General features: G+C 46.8%; 1 protein-coding gene across 11 annotated transcripts in view; it reads right to left on the reverse strand.

Annotated features, from left to right (window-relative positions):
- RNF32 (ring finger protein 32) overlaps window positions 1-18,549 on the reverse strand; it is a 36,929-nt gene extending 18,380 nt beyond the window's left edge. For 4 of the 11 annotated variants that reach the window (XM_046021245.1, XM_046021235.1, XM_046021240.1 and 1 more), the window contains exons 1-6: window positions 16,568-16,689; window positions 15,309-15,573; window positions 11,557-11,699; window positions 3,369-3,401; window positions 2,710-2,834; window positions 2,420-2,528 (exon numbers count right to left, since the gene is read on the reverse strand). In XM_046021245.1, coding sequence (XP_045877201.1) covers window positions 2,420-2,528; window positions 2,710-2,834; window positions 3,369-3,401; window positions 11,557-11,699; window positions 15,309-15,573; window positions 16,568-16,642 — 750 coding nt within the window. In that variant the 5' untranslated portion in view covers window positions 16,643-16,689. Of the gene's footprint in view, window positions 1-2,419; window positions 2,529-2,709; window positions 2,835-3,368; window positions 3,402-11,556; window positions 11,700-15,308; window positions 15,574-16,567; window positions 16,764-18,033; window positions 18,088-18,530 lie in introns of those variants that run through there. The other 7 variants (XM_046021238.1, XM_046021244.1, XM_046021239.1 and 4 more) reach the window with 6 other exon arrangements.
- Window positions 18,550-21,155: the final 2,606 nt, after the last annotated feature.

The raw sequence follows: 21,155 nt of genomic DNA on the forward strand, positions 1-21,155 counted from the left end.
GGAGAACACAGGAGAAGGATGACAACTCGCCATGGACAGAGTCGCTCCCTGCCTCGAGTGTGAGCCACTCCTCAAGAGACCGCCAGTCTCTGACGGTGAAGGAGGACGTGACAGATTGCCCTAAAGACAGGCTCAGCGCAGTGAGTGGCACTGAGGACCCCAGCTTAGGTTGAATCTTGTATTGGTCTACAGACTTGGTCTACAGACGGGGGCTTTTTGAAACCGGATACAAAGGTCCGAGGGGAGGTGGAGGATGGCGGGCAGTACACTGCTCTCTAAGTGCTTAGAGCAAAGGCTCACTGTCCAAAACCCAAGACGGTGGCACACATTTCCAGTAAGTTTGCAGCAGTTTTAGCCGATTTGTTGTTTCTTCTGTCAAATGGATGGTGCTGAACAATGCAAAGCTTTTCTCATGTCCACCCCGCAGGCAGAAATGGAAGGGGGGCTTTCACTAGGACTCTGTCCTCATTCCTCACATATCCTGTGCTCCCCAATAGATGCCATAATGTGCACGAATGGCTCAGAAAATAGTTTTTCTTATTCACAAGTAGAATGGCAGATTCTCTCCATAGCCTCTGCTCTGCCCCTGCCTCCATTTCCGCAACCAGCGGGCTGCTGTGGACGCCGCCCCTCCTGGAGCCCCCCACGCCTGTGCCAGCTGGAGCGGACCCCCTACTGCAGAGCAGGCCCGCACCTGTGGCTTCTCCCCCTGCACTCGGGCTGCCCTTGCTGCACGGGCCCATCTCCACCAGCGGTTCCATCTCCTTGTCTTCAGGAGAGTCAGGATTTTCGGGTTACTGGTTCCTATACTGCATTTAATGTTGTCTTTCTCTTGAGGGCAGCTGAGTGTATTTTCTTAATTAAATCTGAGATTTAATGACATCACAATCAGCCAAGTTCCCGATTTTCTTTTGCACTCACGGACGACGACACTGCCTGGACCAACTACTTGAGTGATCAGGAAGGGCCCTGGGACAGTCTGGCGTCATCTCCTTTGAGGGTCGAGCCTAAATGCACTTAGTTTCAGGATCCCTACGCCGTCCTGGGCTCTCTGGAGAAGCCCCTCAGCCAGGGCACAAACAAGGCTGGCGAGGTTAGGAGACGCACGGAGAGACAGCACCTCGGCCTGAGAAGCTCGGACTGGAAGTCTGATCAAAGCCTGACGCGTAGGGTGAACGTCAGCCTCTTCCCCCAGAGCACAGGGCTGCGGCCACTTGGGCTTCACATGCTAACGGACGTAACAGGGAGAGAGGGATCTCTTCACTCAGTAAAGGGTAATCTTCCATCACCCGTTACTCCAAACGGGGTGCAGGCTCACAAGCAAGTGTAGGGAGGGGCTGGATAAACGTGTGAGGGACACTTCCATAAAGAAAATGCAGGGAAGCGCAACTGCGAGTTTTATCTTCGCGACTGGAAGCTACCGTGATGTCAGAATGCCAGAGCCTCCTCCGTGCTGTCCCCGGCAGCGTGGGCTACGACCACATCTGAAGCAGTCACCGTGAAGACGAGCTCGGATGACACAGGACGAAATAGTTGTGCATCTCACGGCCTACAGGGCGCTAGTCCTAGAGCAGCACTGGGGGGTCAGGTCATGACTGTCCTGTTACAGGTGAGCACGGAGGCTGTGCCCGGAGCCACCAGCTGGTGAGGATGGGGCTGAGGCTGGAACCCGGGCTAGCCGGCTCCTCTGCTCTACCCCGCCTCGTGGGGTACAGGGTGGAAAACTGGTAAGCCAAAAAGTAAACATAAAAGCTAAAAAGTTGGGGCGCCTGGGTGGCTCAGTGGGTTAAGGCTCTGCCTTAACCTTAATCAGGTCATGATCTCAGGGTCCTGAGGGCCTCTCTGCTCAGCGGGGAGCCTGCTTCCCCCCACCCCCTGCCTGTCTCTCTGCCTACTTGTGATCTCTGTCAAATAAATAAAATCTTAGAAAAAAAAAAGCTAAAAAATTATTCAAAGAAAGGGTAGAAACCGAGGTTATTTATTTCTGAAACTCACATTTTGGTGACCCCGTGAGGCCCAACGAGACACCCGGTAAAACTGCAGCGAGTGGGAGCTCTGTTTTATAAATAAAAACTTTGAACGTGCAGCTCAGGGGATGTGAAAACTTCAGCTTTATCCATTCCTTCCTCTGAAGAGATTATTTAAGCAAGTGTCATGAAATGGCCAAACCAAAGTTGTTTTGAATTTAACCTCTTTTCAATTTGATAATGCTTTTATTTAACTAGAAAAGAAAACCTAGAAGTATTTCACTGCCTGGGTTGGAAATCCAGGTGGGATGGGGTTTTAGCAGCTTCTCAAGCCTCTGTAAAAGGCCTGCAAATGAAGTGAGTCTCTGGGCTTCACCGCCACGGCGGGCCTCCCTGACCCCAGTGACCCACTGGCGGGCAGACTACCAGGAGAATCAAGGCCCTGGACCTACCTTTTCTTCAAAGAATTTTCTCCTCAACTTGGCGTCTGTGGGAGGTAGCTTTCTCCTCAGGTCTTGGTACCACTTCCTGACCACGTGTCCCCGCCAGCAGGCTTGGATCCTGGAACACAGATGTTTGACGTGACTCACTCAGGACGGCCTTGACAGGTATTTCAAAACAGGGGGAGGCCCTGGGGAGGCAGTGGCCAAGGAGGGAGGCAAAATCCCTCCTTCCCTGAAAACGAGTCACCAGCCGGCGCCGCAGCTGGATATGTCGTGGAGAGGGGGTGGACCCTGCGTACCTGGTCGCACACTTTATTTTGAAGAGCCGGGCTCCGTCGTGAATCACTCTGGTTTGATACTGGTTCTTTCTACAGAGAGGGCAGGTTTTTTTATTTGTGAACTTTTCAAAAGCCTGGAGGCATGCCTGAAGAAGAACATTTCACTTAAAATTTTATGAGCAATTACTTATAAATAACATTCTTACTCCTAATGTAATTACAGTGTTCTTTTCTCCTCATTACGAGACAGTCCAGTTTGGATTACGAAGGGAAGACGTTTCATCAGATGTTAACACCTTCCTCGTGAAACTTGTTCCCAAACTGAAATTTTACAAGAACACACATGCACATACATCAAAAACTTCTGAAAACCGCGTGTCAAGACAGATGAGCCCCGTGCAGACGGCCACCCCGCAGTGCGGCCGCAGGAAGCAAGCCGCCGCTCACTTTGAGGACGTCTGTGACAGCACGGTGTGGGACAAACACGGGTGGCTCTTCTGTCTGTAAAATTCGTGATTTTCGAAGCAGGATGAACTATTCTGTAGCCTGAAGTCAGATTTCTAACTCCGGGTGGTGATCATGGATGAAATAAGTGGCTCGTCTTAGGAGACTTTCAGTGAGTGAGAGCTGCGCGGCTGGCACCCAGCTCACTCTGGGGGGGGGGGGCGGGCGTCACTTACTCTGTGAAACACATGTGAACACGAAAGCAGCACCTGTGCACGAGAAGACAAAAATGTTTGAAGTTTAGTGTTAAAAGAGCAGCAGCATAAATGCACTAATTAAAAGAAAAATTCTGAATGCTTGTTTGAAAAATTAAAAAAGCAGATTAATAAGATTGATATTTCTAATATTTCGCATTGACGTTGAGCACAGCACAGGCATATAATCCGCCAGAAAGACTGAGTCAGCGACAGTCCGAAACATCAAACACACGTGTCTTCCGTAAGCGCCGCAGCTTCTGCAGGAGGTGTACCCCGGGGTAGGTCCTGAGAAAGGAAGCAAGCTGGGGTGTGTGTTGGGGGCGCCCAGCCCACACCAGGGTGTGGGGGGAAGGGGGAGCGGAGGGAGGGGTCGGGCATCTCTGTGCAGGGCTTTGTTCCGCTGAGCTGCACTCCCGGAGTGCTTAGCATTGCAGCTCATTGACTGTGACACTTGAACAGAGAGTTCCAGAAAAAAGTCCGGAGACACTGGAATCATCTCTTCTTTCTCACATGCGGGGAAAGTATGCTCACAGGAAAATGTCACCTCTCTGTGGCCACAGTGATACTTTGGGCCGCAGGATAAGGAGGAAGGTGTGTGGTTCTCCCAGAGCTGGGGGGTAAGAGCAGGGTACTTGTGCGGAAGGAGGCTTGAGGGGGCTGGTCTTCCAGCCACTGGCTTCTCTTCTCTCCAGTGTGTGGGGCCAAGAGAAGAGACAGTGGGCAAGGCTCTTGGGGATGACTCAAGTCTCAGACACGTTTGATTTGATTACTGATTCAATTTCTTTGCTGGTTATGGGTCTGTTGAAATTTTCTATTTCTTCCTGTTTCCATTTTGGTAGTTTGTAGGTTTCTAGGGATTTGTTCACTTCTTTCGGATTGCCAGTTTTTTTGGCATATAATTTTTCAAAATATTCTCTCAGGGTTATTTGTATTTCTGTGCTGTTGGTTGTGATCACTCCTCTTTCATTTATGATTTTATTTGGGTCCATTCTCTTTCTTTTTGATAAGTCTGGCTGGGGGGTTTATCAGTTTTATGAATTCTTTCAAAAACCATCTCTTAGTTTCATTGGTCTGCTGTTTGTTTCTAAATCATTTATTTTTGCTCTAATTATTATTTCCCTTCTTCTGCTGGTTATTGGCTTTATTTGCTTTTCTTTTGCTAGCTCATCTCGGTGTAGGGTTAAGTTTCTCTTCTTCTTTTAATTTAAATTTTACTTAGTTAACATATAGTGCAATATTCAGTGATTTATCACTTATGTACAACACCCAGTGCTCATCACAGTAAGTGCCTCCTTAATACCCTTCACCCGTCTATCCCATCCTCCCCTCCACCTCCCTCCGTGAACCCTCAGTTTTTCTCTATTGTTAAGAATCTCTTACGGTTTATTTCTCTCTCACCCTTCCCCCCTTTCCCATATGTTTATCTCTTTTCTTTCTTAAAGTCCACATATGAGTGAGATCATATGGCATTTGTCCTTCTCCGACTTACTCACTTAGCATAATATATTCTAGCTCCATCCATGTCATGAATGGCAAGATTTCATTCTTTATGATAACTGGGTAATATTCCGTGTGTTGTGTGTGTGTGTGTGTGTGTGTACATTTTCTTTATTCAATCATCAGTTGATGGACGTTTGGGCTCTATCGTTTGGCTATTGTTGATAATGCTGCTATAAACATTGGGCTGTATGTACCCCTTTGGGTCTGTATTTTTGTGTCTTTTGGATAAATACCTAGTAGGTCAATTGTTGGGTCATGGGGTATTTCTATTTTTAGCTCTTTTGAGGAACCTCCATATTGTTTTCCAGAGTGGCTGTACCAGTTTGCATTCTCACTAACAGTGCAAAAGCATTCCCCTTTCTCCACATCCTCTCCAACACCTGCTGTTTCTTTTGTTAATTTTAGCCATTCTGACAGGTAGTTTTGATTAGTTTGATTTGTTTACCTGTTGCAGACTAATGTGGAGCATTTTTTCTGTTGGGCTATTTGTTTGTCTTCTTTGAAGAAATGTCTGTTCATATCTTATGCCCATTTCTTGATTGGATTATTTGGTTTTTAGGTGTTGAGTTTGATACATTCTTTTTTTTTTTTTAAAGGATTTTTTTTTAAAAGATTTTATTTATTTATTTGACAGAGAGAGATCACAAGTAGATAGGCAGGCAGAGAGAGACAGAGAGAGGGAAGCAGGCTCCCTGCTGAGCAGAGAGCCTGACGCGGGACTAGATCCCAGGACCCCGAGATCATGACCTGAGCCGAAGGCAGCGGCTTAACCCACTGAGCCACCCAGGCGCCCGAGTTTGATACATTCTTCATAGATTTTGGATACTAACCCTTTATCTGATATATTGTTTGCAAGTAGCTTCTCCTATTCCATAGTCTGCCTTTTAGTTTTGTTGATTTTCCTTTGCTTTTTATCTTGATGAGGTCCCAATAATTCTTGCTTCTTGAGGTAGGCCTGTATTGCAATATACCTTCATCTTGGGCCTGCCTTTGCTGTATCTCAAAGGTTTTGGAATGTAATATTTTCATTTTCATTTCCTTCTATGTATTTTTAAAATTTCTTTCATTTCCTGGTTAACTCATTCGTTCTTCAGTAGGTTGTTATTTGGCCTCCATGCATTCGTGGTCTTTCCATTTTTTTTCCTGTGGTTCACTTCAAGTTTCATAGCATTGTGGTCTGAAAATATGCATAGTATGATCTCGATCTTTTTGTGCTTGTTTAGGGCTGATTGTGACCCAGTACGTGATCTGTTCTGGAGAATGTTCCATGTGCACTTGAAAGGAATGTATATTCTGTTACTTTAGGATGAAATGTTCTGAATATATCTTTTTTTTTTTAAAGATTTTATTTATTTATTTGACACACAGAGAAATCACAAGTAGGGAGAGAGGCAGGCAGAGAGAGAGAGAGGGATGCAGGCTCTCTGCTCAGCAGAGAGCCCAATGCGGGACTCAATCCTAGGACCCTGAGATCATGACCTGAGCTGAAGGCAGAGGCTTAACCCACTGAGCCACCCAGGCACCCTGAATATATCTTTTAAATCCATCTGGTCTAGTGTGTCAGTCAAAGCCACTGTTTCCTTGTTTTTCTGCTTAGGTGATCTGTCCATTGCAGTAAGTAGGGTGTTGAAGTCCCCTTCAGGGAAGAGAGGAGCAGAGGGAGAGGAAAAGGGAGAGAGAATCCACGCTTGGCATGGAATCTGATGTGGGGCTTGATCTCACGACCCTGAGATCATGATGTGAACTGAAATCAAGAAGTCAGATGCCTAACCAACTGAGTCACCCAAGTGTTCTTCTTTATGTTTATTATTAATTGATTTATATATTTGGGTGCTCCTAAGTTGGGGGCATAAATATTTACCATTGTTAGAGCTTTTTGATGGGTAGACCCCTTAATTATGATATAATGCTCTTCATCATCTCTTGTTATGGTCTTCATTTTAAGATTTAGTTTGTCTGGGGTGTCTGAGTGGCTTAGTCAAACATCTGCCTTTGGGTCAGTTCATGATCTCAGGGTCCAGGGGTCAAGCCCCACATCAGGCTCCCTGCTCAGCGGTGAGTCTGCTTTTCCCTCTTTCCTTGTCCCCCACCTTACCCCCCGCATGTGAACACACACATTCTCTCAAATAAATAAATGAATAAATGAGTAACTATGACCATTCTGGCTTTCTTTTGAGATCCATTAGCATGATAGATGATTCTCTGTCCCCTCACTTTCAATCTGTACGTGTCTTTAGGTCTAAAATGACTCTCTCATAGGCAGCATATCTTATTTTTTTAACTGTTCTGATACCCTGTGTCTTTTGACTGGAGTATTTAGTCCATTTACATTCAGAGTGATTATTGAAAGATACGAATTTAGTGCCATTGTGTTACCTGTAGAGTTGGTGTTTCTGGTGATGGTCTCTGTTGCTTTCTAGTCTTTATTGCTTTTGGTTTCTCCCGCCCGCCACCCCCCAACTCAAAGAGTCCCCCTTAATATTTCTTGCAGGGCTGGTCAAATGGTCATGAGTTCCTTTTTGTTTGGGAAATTCTTAGTCTCTCCTTCTATTCTGAATTAGAGTCTTTCTGGATAAAGTATCCTTGGCTGCATATTTTTCCCATTCAACATGTTGAATTATTTCCTTCCGCTCTGTTCTGGCTTGCCAAGTTTCTGTGGACAGATCTGCTGCGAACCTGATCTGTCTTCCCTTACAGGTTAAGGACTACCCCCCCCTTGCTGCCTTCAGGATTGTTTCCTCGTCTGTGTATTTTGTGAATTTGACTGTGATACATGTCTTGGCGATGGCCAGCTTTTGTTGAATTTTATAGGAATTCTCTGTGCTTCTTGGATTTTGATGTCTGTATCCTCCCCCAGATTAGGGAAGTTTTCAGCTATACTTTGCTCAAATAAACCTTCTGTCCTTTTATCTCTCTCATCTTCTGGGATGCCTATGATACGAATGTTTTTGCATTTTAATAAGTTGCTAAGTTCCTTAATTCTACCTTGGTGATCCATTATCTTTCTTTTCCTCTTCTTTTCAGTTTTATTACTTTCCATAATTTTATCTTCTATGTGAGTGATTTGTTCCTCTGGTTCATCTGTCTTCATTTTATGGCATCCATTCGGGTTTGCACCTTAGTTATAGCATTTTACTTTTCATCCTAACTGGATTTTAGTTCTTTTATCTCTGCAGTAAGGATTTATCTAAAGTCTTCTATCCTTTTTTTTTTTCAAGCCGAGCTAATATCCTTAGAATTGTTGTTTTAAGTTCTAGTTTAGACATCTTACTTATACCTGTATTGATTAAATCCCTGGTCATATTATCAACAATAGCCAAACTATGGAAAGAGCCCATCTGATAATGGATAGAGATGATGAATGGATAGAAATGTGGTATATCTATATCTAAGGGAATATTACTCAGCCATCAAAAGAACAAAGTCTTGCCTATACAGTGATGTGAATGGAGTTATATTATGCAAAGTGAAAAATGTCAGAGAAAGACAAATACCATATTATTTCACTCATCTGTGGAATTTAAGAAACAATACAGGTGAACATATGGGAGGGAGAAGTGAAAAAAGAGAGGAAAACAAACGAGAGACTCTTTAAGATAGAGAACTGAGCGCTGATGGAGGAATGGGTGGGGGATGGCTAAATGGGTGATGGGCATTAAGGAGGGCTCTTTTCATGTTGAGCATTGGGTATTGTATGTTAAGTGATGAATCACTGAGTTCTATTCCTGAAACCAATACCTCACTGTATGTTAACTAACTAGATTTAAGTAAAAATTTGAAGAAAAGAAAATCACTGGCCATCAGTTCTACTTCTTGTTCTTTATTTTAGGGCGAATTCCTCCATCTTAGAAAACAAAGAAAAAAAAGGAAAAAATGAAAAAAAAAAAGAAAAAACACAACTAGATCCTGGGTGTGTTTTGATCTACTTGTTAAAGAAGCTATAACTAAAAAAAAACAAAAAAAAACAAAAAAAAAAAACCCAAAAAACACCACTATATATATATATATATATATATACATTAAAAATTAAAAAGATAATAAAACATTTAAAAATTGAAAAAAAATCTTATATATTTATATAAGATTTATATATACCTATTTTATATTATATATATTATATATATACAATATATAAATATATAATATATACTTATATATTGTATATTGTTTTATTATATTTCATTTTATGTATTTTATATATAAATATATGTATTTTGTAAATATTTTATATATTATATATAAAACATTTAATATATTTTTATTTTGTATATTATATGTTATATAATATATATTTATATATTTTTATATTTATAAAAATTAAATATAATAAAAAGCTAAATCCTATTTCCCCTTAATCAAGCTTTGCAGTACTCTATGATCCGTGGACTTGGTACCTGCAAGGTACCGTGCAGGCCTTCTGGGGCAGGGCTTGTTGCACTGTTCTCAGACAGACTTGCTCTAGTGGAAACGCACCTGCAGGGTGCAGGGGGCGGGGCTTGGTGTACGCGTGCTAGTCTCCACTCGGCTGATCTGTGTTGCTCCCTGAGGTGTTTCATCACTGATGGGTTGGATGAATATGGTGGCGCCATGCTCTCTAGCCCTGGAACGGAAAGTTCTTGGCTCCCCCCCACTCTTCAGCGAGCCCCCACAGAAGGGCAATCAGTCACCCCCTTGTGTTCCCAGCTTCCCTCAGATCCCTGCCTTCACCCTCTGCCTGTGTCCAAGCTGTTTTATCCCAGGCGGGACTGGGTTTTACAACTCCACAATTTTAGGGATCCTGTGGCACGGAACCATGCTGTTCCTCTGGGGGAGGGTCTCACTATGCTTTTGCCATTTGCCTGGACCATGCCAGAAAAGTGGTCGCAGGACCACACAGCAGTGCGGAGTTTACGGTGGGGTGGAGCAGAGAGCCGGCACCCAGACTCGGCCTGCAACCGGAGTCCCTGGTCCTAGTTCTGCAAAGAGTGAAGCGCATTGATGCCACCCGTTCTTCTCGCCACCCAGGGTATCCTCAGACCACCCTATCCACTCCTGGGTCCACCCCGCCTAGCTTCCTGAGCATGTTCAAGCCAGGCATGACCCTGGCGGTGGCAGACTTGTAAAACGTGAGACTTTGTCAGATAGTGCACTCTGCTCTGTACGATCCCTTGCCGTGGTCTCTGCAAACAGGGCTCCTTTCCTGCCGCAGTACCCACGGTTGTAGCTCCCTCAGATCAACTCTCTGCACCTCCTACCTTCCAAAAGGTGGCTGCTTTTCTACTTCCAGACTTGCGGTTTTGTTCTCAGTCCTCAGACTGATTTCTTGGGTGTTCAGAATGATCTGATAATTATCGAGCTGTGTTTGAGGGACAAGGCAATCTTAGGGTCCCCCTACTCTTCCTCCATCTTAACTCTTCTCCTCATGCTTTCTAGAATAATCTTTGGGTGTTTTATCAATAGATATTTGATTATCTGTACTGAGTAACTTTGTACTTCCATATATTTAAAGTATTAGACTTTTAAATGTCCATAAATGTTTGTTATTGGCAAACATTCTCTGAGATAACAATGAATGATTAAGTCGTGCTAAATGCACTAAAGATGACCTAGAAGTTGGGATTGGACTCCAGCTGACCATGCAAACATTTCCTGAGCCACCCCACTGTGGACCGCTAGACTTATTTCCTCATCTGTTAAATGGGTACAGTGCTTCCCTTAGTGATGTACAAGAATTACTGGAGTCCGAAGTACTGAAATCATCAAATGCTGGGGAAATGCCAACTATTGTGTACAAGGAAGGGAAAACCCAAGCACAACGACAATAACTAACTAAAAATGCAAAATAAACACAAGCGTCTATATCTATAATGAAATGGAAATAAGAATTTAGTGAGAAATGTATAAAAAACAGAACAGAGGAAATGGTGGGGATGATGCACCCTGAGCCCCTGCTGCCCTGTAAGTTTTCATCCCTCAGACAACAGTCAGGCTCAATACTTACAGCACAGTAAAAAAAGAGGTTGCTGGGGCCGGAAAGCCTCCATGTGGTTCTATTAACTCTTGCTACACTAAAATACTAAATTATACTAGATGATGATTCTGTGGTTTAAGGGTTAACATCTTACTAAAATACCTAGCTTTCACATATGTAAGATTAGGTCTTGATAGAGAACTGGAGGGCGCCTGGGTGGCTCAGTGGGTTAAGCCGCTGCCTTCGGCTCAGGTCATGATCTCAGGGTCCTGGGATCGAGTCCCGCATCGGGCTCTCTGCTCGGCAGGGAGCCTGCTTCCCTCTCTCTCTCTCTGCCTGCCTCTCTGCCTACTTGTGATCTCTCTCTCTCTCTCTGTCAAATAAATAAATAAAATCTTTAAAAAAAAAAAAAATTTCCATTTGCTTTCATTCTTCCTGCCCCATGCCTCCTGTCCCTCCTCAGCTATTCCCAGCCAGCGGAATGGAATTCCTTTTGTATGAACTTTATACTTGAGTGTATCACTTGGTAAATAAACAAAACTGTTTGATGAGGGTGTTTAGCTCTTTCTTACACACACATTTTAATTAATGGAAAAGAAAATATAAAAGTATTTGAGGTCACGTAGGCAGAAGAAACTAGAAAAATGAAACCTGGGATCTGAGGCTCCAGCTCAGTCTAGTTCCCAAGCCTGCTTATCTGATCTTCAGGCTACACACCTGGGGACGAAGTTCAAATTCTTCTTTGCATATTGGGCACGGCTGCACAGAGTCCCCTTGCAGGATGGATCTTTGTTTCACTTTTTCCCATTCCTCTGAGGATAGTGGCGGTGGGGGAGGTTCAAAGAGGCCCAGCTTCTGTGCTAAAGTTAAGACAGTACGAAACAGAAGTTGTAATCTATTTAGAATATAGTACTCAGATATAGCTTAATGACATTATTGTGTAAACAAATTTGAAAGCAAAACATACCATGTACCTCCACCAAATGTTGAATGATCTTCCACGGTGCACAGAAGTCAATGGTAACAATACCTCCCTTTGTGGCTTATGCTTTTATTTATAAAGAATTCCCTACACCTGTGTCATATTCACAATATTCTCTAGAGGAGGCAGGACTGCTATCCAACTTTCAGAAAGAAAATTTGAAGAATACTAGGCTTTCACATGTATTGGCCTGATTTGTCTTTCAGCTTCAGTGTTGTCTTCTGCCGGTTCAGTTTAGTTTTGTTTTGGCCACCAGTGACCTTCACAGAACAAGTATCTGTCAGGTTCTTCTCTTGCTAAAAATTCTTACGATGTATAATTATTGTCAGGATCAATTCCTAGTTCAGCCACATTTGAGAGCCCACCATGTGTCCCCTCTGGGTCAAGCAGAGCTTACGTCCCAGTAGAGCTGCCGCAGCTGGGGCACGGGCAGGGTGGGAGCACCAATGCCCACCCCCACACCACCCCCAAATGAGGGAATGGGTCAAGTGCCACCCTGTGGGCTCTCTTCACATAGAAAGTGAAGTGTTACATCTACAAAACAAGAACAGGAAGTTGTACCAGGAACAAAGTTCAAAAAAGAGCTCTTAAAAATCAAAAATCTTATAGTAGAAATGGGCATATAGTAGAAACAGGCATATAGTAGAAATGAAAGCCAACTCAAATACTGGAAGAGAAAGTTAAAGTAATCTCATAGAAAGTAGGAAGATGAGATAAAGCAGGAGACAGAAGATAAAACTAAAGGACCAGACTAGGAGGCCTGACATCTGAAAGACAGACATTCCATAAAGAAAACAGAAAATCAAGAGTAAAGATCTTAAAATAGCCTAAAACTTTTCCCACAAGAGGATGTGAGTTTCTAGTTTGAGAGGCCCCAGGAAGGCCCAGAACAAAGGATTCACAGCAAATCCCGCCACTATGAAACATCACAGCTGTAGGGACAAAAAGCAGGTTTCAAAGTTTTGTGTGTGAGACACACAACAGGTCTCAAAAAGGGTCAGAAGTCAGAATTAGATCAGACTTACCTCCAACAACACAGACACGAGAAGGCAAATCTTTCAAAATTCTGAGGACTCCCATACTGAAATTCTTTATTAGCTATCAATGGACTGTGATAGGATAAAGCTATCTTTGTGTCCATAAGCTTATACACTGGTCTCTTCTGCACTCTTTTCCAGGAAGCTTGCTGGAGGAGTGGCTTTACCCCAATGAGGGCATAAACAAAAAGGGGAAGCTGTGCAATCAGAGAGAGAGGAGCTAATGCAGGAGAACCAAAGGGTATTAGCCCACAGGGTGATGCTGAGAAGATATCCAAGGCTAATGGCTCTGTGCCAGCCCCACAGAGCAACTGGGCCTTAGGGGAGCAAAGTAATGGGAGGTTTTAGAAGGAATGTCTCCACAAAGATGAAATCGGAAGATCACCCACTCTGTTTTAGTGTATGGAAAGAATATACTTCTGAGATTTTAGGGAATGAATTTTGGGCCTTTTATGCCAGTTATTAAGACATATTACAAAACTATTATGAATTAAAACAGTAAAATCCTGACATAGGAACAGAAGCCCCTAATCATACATTCTGACTCTTCCACCCTCTCTTGTATGAACTTGGAAAACTTGGGAAAGGCAAAATGTGGTGCTGCTGGTCAACCAAGAAAGGATAGAGGATGGTTTTAGGGAAAAATCTAACGTAAGTTTTTCTATCAATTGGTTTTGCGAATACTGTATGCAAAATAAACTGTGATGAGGTCTAAATGTGAAAGGCAAACTGTAAAGGTAAATAAAATGTGGTTTTGAAAACCTTTGTGTTCTCAGAATGGGTACGGATTTCTTAAATCACCCAAAGCATAAACAATAAAGAGAAAAACTGATGGATTTCACAGTAATCAGAATGAAGGTTTTATTCGATATAAAATAACACCTAAAATTAAAAGACCGTGCCAGACTGAGAGATCTCAGTGGCTCGATCAACAAGGGATTAGTATGTAGGGTACATAAAGAGCTCCACGAAATCAGCAAGAAGAGACCTGAGTGCAGTACGATGTATAGAGAATAATGAAGAGCATATGGTTCAACAGTTACTGGTAGCTAATATGCATAATAGTTAAAAATTCCTTTCTCACAAAGAGCTCCTGGAAAAATAACTCATTTACTCTTTTTAACCTCACTCTTTCCAAATTGGGAAGTTCTTCCTGATGTCTAATTTAAACCTTTCCTGCTAAACTGACTATGACGATCATCTAGTTGGTTGTCTCCAGAAATTACACATGCACAAGAGACTGTCATGTTCTTCCCAGCGTCTGCATGTTCTCAGGCTGTGCCATCTCCTGTCTGCAGTGCAGCGGGAAGTTATGAGTGTCCACTGGTCTTGCTGCAGCCACAGGCTCCTCTTACGCCGTGCAGCAGCCCGCAGGCTTCCCTGGGCCTCCTGCAGCCATCACACTTGCATGAGGGCACAGCGCCCCCGACAAACCTAGTTTCCATGCCCAGCATTGTGCAAAAATCTTTTCTATTTCTAAATTTACAATTGAAAATAATTTGAGACTTGCAAAAGGTGGTAAAGCCAGTATAAAGAATCCTCATGGGCCTTTTACCCACTTTTCCCAAATGTTAATATTTCCATATCCCTAGTTCAGTGATCAAGGTGAGGAAATTAACGTCGATCTAACACTGGCAACTAATCTGTACTCCTTACTGGATTTCGTTCTTGTCTCATGGAAGTCCTTTTTTTGGACTCAGATGACACACAGCACTCAGCTGTCATGTCCCCTTCATCCCTTGTATCTGGGACAGTTTCTCTCTCTTCATTTGCTTTCCTTGACTGGACATTTTTGAAGAGTGCTGGCCTGGAAGTGTGTAGTATGTCCATCTCTTTGGGTGATCTGATATTTCCTCGAGATTAAATTCGGATATGCATGTTGGCAAGAATACCCTGGAGGGGATGCTGCGCCTTTCTCAGAGCATGAGATCGGGGGGCATGTCAGTGTGTGTCCCTTTGGTGATGGCACTTGGGTCACGTGGTCAGGGTGCTGCTGGCACAGGGTCCCCAGTAGGAGGTGGCTGTGCTTCCGTGTGTGGTGTGTGAGCATGCTGGGAGGCCGTGTCCACACCCTGTGTCTCAGCAGCCACTGAGGCTTGTTCTTACTGTGCTGTCGGCCGGATGGGGATTTTCTATTTCTGGCCCAATCTATATATTTATCAGTTGTCATTCTACTGAAGAGAGAACTTTTTCTTTCCCGTTATTGATTAATTTCCACCCATGTGGATTAGTGGATATTGATCGCATTCTACTATTTTTATTTTATGTAGTTCTATCTTTATTTTCTTGCTCATATCATCCCCATCATCATTTTTAAACTTCAGTACACACATTCTTTCTGTAAGATTATAAATTAGAATCATTTCTGTTCCAGGAAAAATTATAATATTAATCTCAACTAGATTCCTTAGCTGTAATAAGCCCAAATATGAATGATAAGATTAACTCACCTAAAGTTAATGGTGGTGGTTTTGGATCAAGAACATATTCTTTTTCTGGATCTTCCACTTTAGGGCCTTGTATAGTTTTCTTAAGTCCAGTATCTATTATCGCTTTTGTGTTTCTTTTTAGAGATTTGGATCTGTTCTCTCTCTTTTGTACCTTTGTCTTAGAATGATCTGCTATTGAAAGATTTCGAAGTTGAAGATCATGTGAAATGTGATCTTGTAAAGCAACTGCAGTGACTGCTAAGTTATCTTGTTTAGATGAATGACCCTAAAAATTAGGGAAAAAAGCCTTACTTATGAACATTTTGTAATATATCATTTGGAAGAAAACTTAAGCTTTAGTACTCAATCTTGGTGACATACTAGACCCAATGTAATGGTGCAGGATGCTTGACCCACGTTACGCAAGTGTGGCAAAGCCTAGTCTCCTCGTTTATGTTGGTGACATAGTAATGTCTTTTCATCTGTTTGCAAAGGTCTTAAATATAATATGAATTCATTCATTATGACCTATAAAAGCTGTGCATGTCTGAACACATTCTGCTTTACTACAATTAAGTTAGACTCTAGGCAAAGTCTTGCTTCTGTAATATGAAAGGGAATCCTGCGTTTAAGTATGTGCTGTTTGGCAAAAACTTAACACAGAATAAAACTGCTGGGCACCTAGGACATGCTTGCAGTCGGTACTATGGTGCATAGTTCCTCACTGGAGCGAGGTTTGCAACTATATTTTTATACTTTCAAAGAGCTGAATTAAAATGCATGGAGCACTGGGTGTTACATGCAAACAATGAATCATGGAACAGTACATCAAAAACTAATGATGTACGGTATGGTGACTAACATAATGAGAAAAAATAAAGTACAATGAAAATACAAAAAATGGTCATGAGTAAAACAGTGTTTGTTTTATTTAAAAAAATTTAAAATTTAAATTCAATTGATTAGCACATAGTGTCTTATTCGTTTCAGAGGCAGAAGTCGGTGCCTCATCAGTTGTACACAACACCCAGTGCTCATTACATCATGTGCCCTCCTTCATGCCTGCCCCACAGCTACCCTAGTCCCGCACCCCGGTCCCCATCAGCATCCCTGTTTATTTCCTATGATTAAGAGTGTCTTATGGCTTGCCTCCCTCTCTGATTTTATCTTGTTGTATTTTTCCCTCCCTTCCCCTTTGATCCTTAGCTTCCACATGAGTGAAATCATGTAACTCTCTCTGACTTATTTCACTTAGCAGAATGCCCTCCAGTTCCATCCACCTGACTGCAGACGGCAAGATGCACGGAAAACACTGTTGGTTCTAAAACAGGATTCTGTACCTTGTTTTTTGACATGCTGCGTCAGGCGCGCTTGCTCCTCGGCTCTATCAAGTTGTGTCGTCATGTCACAGTCCTCTAATCCTTCCACTGTACAAACAAAAGCAACAGGACGTCCACGTTAGAGCTCGTGTCAACATCTCTGGGTGGAGTCTGGAGGGAAGACGCGCTTGAGAGTCTGACCCTGCGGGAAAACCCAGGGAGCACACCCGGGCGACGCGGTCGCTGACGGTCCGGCGGGCTGGAGGGGGCATAGGAATCGGAAGGAGAACATCCATTGCTCATATGATGTCATGCGTAAGGAAGTACAACAAAACTTGAGACTGAAGAGATCAGAGAATAGTTAAGTGCAAGATACATATTTAAGATTTTGTTGGAGAGCGCACAGGAGGAGAGGGAGAAGCAGAGTCCCCGCCGAGCAGAGCGCCCGATGCCGGGCTCCATCCCAGGACCCCAGACGACACAAACCGGGACATGCAGGACAGACAAGGGGGAAGGGACACACGACACTCCGGGACCAGAGCGGCACACGGTTGTGGGGATCCGCGCGCGCCCTGGGGCACACGGTCGGTCGGTCTGGGACACGCAGGACAGGCCGCGGGGGCCGACCTGGCGTCCAGCCTCGCTCTGGCTGCGCCCGACACAGGCCGACTCGGGCCCAGCCGCGTCCCCCTGACACAGCCCCGACGAAACCCGCTTCGCCACGGCTGCCCGCTCCGACTCCCCGGAAACCGGCGGAAGCAGGTCGCCGCAGGGAGCCCGAGACGCGGCCGTCAGGACCAGGCGGGAAGGGACCCGACGCGCCCCGGGGACGACACGGGCCTCGGGCCGGAGCGCAGCGCACACGGGGCGGCGGCGGACACAGCCGCGGGGTGTCCCGTGCAGGCACCCGCCGGCCGCGCTCGCGGTCCCTTCTGGGCTGCAGGCGCCTGTGACGAGCCTCCGCCCGGGTCATCGCGGCGGCGCCGGCCGCACACGGGGAACGCCGGGGGCCCTTCCGGAACCTTCCGTCGCGCCCGGCCGCCGGGGCTCAGGGCCCGCGGGGCGCTCCTCCGCACGGGCCGCCGTTCCCCGCAGCGTCTCCGCGGGAGCTCTGACAGCTTTGCCCCGTCACGCCCGCGGCGTCCCGACGGTTCGGGGGCGCGTCGGGTCCTCGCGTCGCGTGGCCGTCGGCCGCCGTAGTCCTCGCGCAGGGGGCGGAGCCGGCGTCGGGGGCGGAGCCGTCGGGGGCGGTGCCTTCCGGGGCGTCGCGACCCGCTGTGAACCGCGCCCGGGCGCGGTAGCGACGGCGACCACCGGCGGCCCGAGTCGCTGGCGGCCGCCCCGTCGCGGTGGCCCTCCCCGGTGTCTGGACCGGCCGCCCCGAGCGGGCACCGCACCCGGGTTCCCACGCTCTCCGGGGCCCCTACCTGCGGGCGCCGCCCGGTCACCACGTCGGGACACCGTCCCCGCCTTGGCGCCCTCCCGAGAGCGGCTACGATGAGCCCGCGGTGCTGCGGACCGAGGACTCTCCCCGCGGTCCCTCCCTCCCGCTCGCTCGGCAGCTGCCGCACCGACCTCGACCCCGACCCGCGGCCTCCGCGCCGCTAGCCGTTGCCCAGCAACCCGGTGCGCATGCTCAACCGCCTCGCCCCGCCCCGCGCGGCGCCAAGCTCGGAGCCACACCGCGCATGCTCGGCGGCTCGGCCCGGCGCACGACCACACCGCGCATGCTCGGCGGCTCGGCCCCGCGCCCCCGACCGCCGCGGCCTCGCCGGCTGGGCGCTCCCACGCGGCGCGCGCTCCCCGCCCCACCCCGCGCAGGCCGCCCCGCGCACGCTCGCGCCCCGGGACGTCCCCGAGCCGCGGGCACGTGGGGTCTCGGCGCGTCGGACGGGCTCTCAGCCGCGCCTCCGAGCGCCGTTACCTCGGTCCGTTCCGGCGCGTGTGCACCTGTCGGCTCGCGCGTGCTCAGTTCGCGGCGGGTCCCCCGCTGCGGGCACCTGCGGGCGGCGCCTCCCCCGCGGGCCCTGCCTGCACCCGCCCGCGTCTCCGGGTGCTTCCCTGCGTTCCGCGTCCTGCCCCCGGCGACAGCGCCGTGTCCCTGCGGGCGTTTCCAGGGCCCTGGCGGGACTTTGCGCGTCGTGCGTGGGGCGCCGAGGGAGTCACGCCGGGGCGGGGGTTGACGCCCGAGCGCCGCGGGGTCCCCAGGACCCGAGCCAACTCGAGCCCTTTCCGGGGGCCGCGCCTGTGCTCCGCTCCCCCCCCCGAGCTGGCGGCCGGCGGAACGCGCGGGAGACCCCGGGCCGGGCCTTCAGGGTCCGCCTGCCGCCGCGTGGGGCCCCCGCGGGTCTTGGGTCTGTTCCGCTCGTGGCCTGGAGACCCGCCTCACCTGGTTTCCCTGCGCTCGAGGACGGCGGCGCGGGCCCCAGGGCCGGGGGTCCACGCGTTCCCTCTGCCCCTTTAGCTGTTGGTCTGGTCCCTAAACTCCGTCGTGGCCAGAAGCAGGAATGAGTGGACGTTCGTCTTTTTTTAAATGAAGTGACTCAATTGTGTTATTTAAACTTACGTTTGGACGTTTGCTAAAATAAAGTTCAGCTGAAAGTCTAAAGAAGACATACAAAATGCAAACAGCCCCCCCCCTTACTTCTCTGAAAGTTCTAAGGAACTTACCAAGTTGAATAGAAATTGACCATTGGTCATTAGAAGACCTTGAAGTGAAAATGACATGACTGGAATAAAGTTTTCTACTGTGAAACATGGTAACTTGAAGCTCTGCTTCTCGTAACTGTCTTCGCGGAATGAAATTTCCTAAGCTGGCCAGTCCGGTGTTTTCAAAAGACAGACTAAAAACAAGCTCAATTTTTTTTTGAGAAACCAAATTAAGTTCATAATTAAGTTAATTTTAAGTTATTTAAACTTTTCTAACAAACTGTGATCTTGATTTATGTTTCAGTGGTAATGGGTCTAGAATGCAAGTAGGGGTCTCTCTGTGGACCTGAGAGTTTTTCATTCTGTGACTGAGTGTTAGGACTGTGCAGAGGACACGGTGAGAAAGCTTTGGGTTTCAATAGGTAGATCTGAGTTCAGATCTAGTCTGACTTCTTAGGGGTCTGAATTTGGCAAGTTACTTCATTTTCCGAAACTATGGGTCCCTTATACATAAAGGGGCCATTTTCTACTTCTCCTGTCAGCATCTGCCCGCCCTTTAGCAATAGCCCTGGGGATTCATCAGTTCTAGGATGGAACATATGACCAGCTGGAGCTAGTCAGAAATCAGTGTCCTGGCCACACTGATGTGGCTGGTCTGGGCATATGACCTAACCGGGCCACTCGGGTGAATTCAGTATTTTTGTGGGAGCAATTGGAAAATTCTTGTAATTCTTCCTACTGACGTAGAAACAGGAGGAGACGTGAAACTAGAGCTGGGCCGGCTCTCCTGTCATCCCAGCGTGAGCTGGTGCTGTGGGGCCATCCTGTGAGCCACAGAAGAGAATCACACAGGGAACCACACAGATCGGGACGGGGGCCAAGCCCTGGCAACGTAGCTAATGCCGCAAAGCCAGCCCTACTCAGTGTTTTACCTCCCTACGTGACTAGGGTTCCTGTATGCCTCAGCCAGCTCGGGGCAGGTTTTCTGTTCCTTGTAACAGGAATAATTTGAATGAAAAGTGGATGTGCGTTAACCACCTGATGCCTGTGCTTCGATTAAAACCGTCTATGGGGGCGCCTGGGTGGCTCTGTGGGTTGAACCTCTGCCTTCAGCTCAGGTCATGGTCTCAGGGTCCTGGGATTGAGCCCTGCATCGGGCTCTCTGCTCAGCGGGGAGCCTGCTTCCCTCCCCTCTGCCCCCCCCGCCGCCTGCTTCTCTACCTGCTTGTGATCTCTGTCAAATAAATGAGTAAAATCTCAAATGCATATGAAGTGCTTAGTACAGTGCCTGCTGCTCTCTGTACCCATTTTAAGGCATCTCTCTCCAACTCCATAAAGTTCTAAGAAAAATCCCCATTAAAAGTTTCCCCTTCCCGCTGGTGTCTAAAATCTGTCAACAGTTTTACTCCCTGCGTGTTTTCCGTCCAAAAGACACTGGTCTTTCTTGTTAGCTACATAGAGTATTTCTCTGCTTTTGCTTGGAAATTTAAGCTTGTGATTATTACTTTGTAATTCTTGACAAAATCAGTGCTGACGTGGTTGATGTTTGAAGAAGACGCCGTGGGGAGCGCGTCCCTTATCCTTCCTCCAGGTGGTATGTTCTGTTCTTGGTCTCACTCCCCAAAAGTGCTCTCGGTGATTTGTATTTTCGTGTGACGGCATTAGTGTTTCGTTTGTCTAAAGATGGGCCTACACATCGGTAGACAATGTTTGCATTTTCCAAAAACCCAGTGGTGGGCTGTTGTGTGCTTTGCAAAAGCACTCCTGTGACTCGTTTATTTTAGGGTTTCAAGACACGAATTGAACATTCTGGGAATGATCCGAAGAGAAAGGCTGAAGAAGACGAGACAGTTAAGGGTGTACGTAGAGGACCAGAGGTGTTCGGTTGCTCTGCTCAGTC

Source organism: Meles meles, chromosome 10, assembly GCF_922984935.1.
Source record: "Meles meles chromosome 10, mMelMel3.1 paternal haplotype, whole genome shotgun sequence".
NCBI classification, from domain to species: Eukaryota; Metazoa; Chordata; class Mammalia; order Carnivora; family Mustelidae; genus Meles; species Meles meles.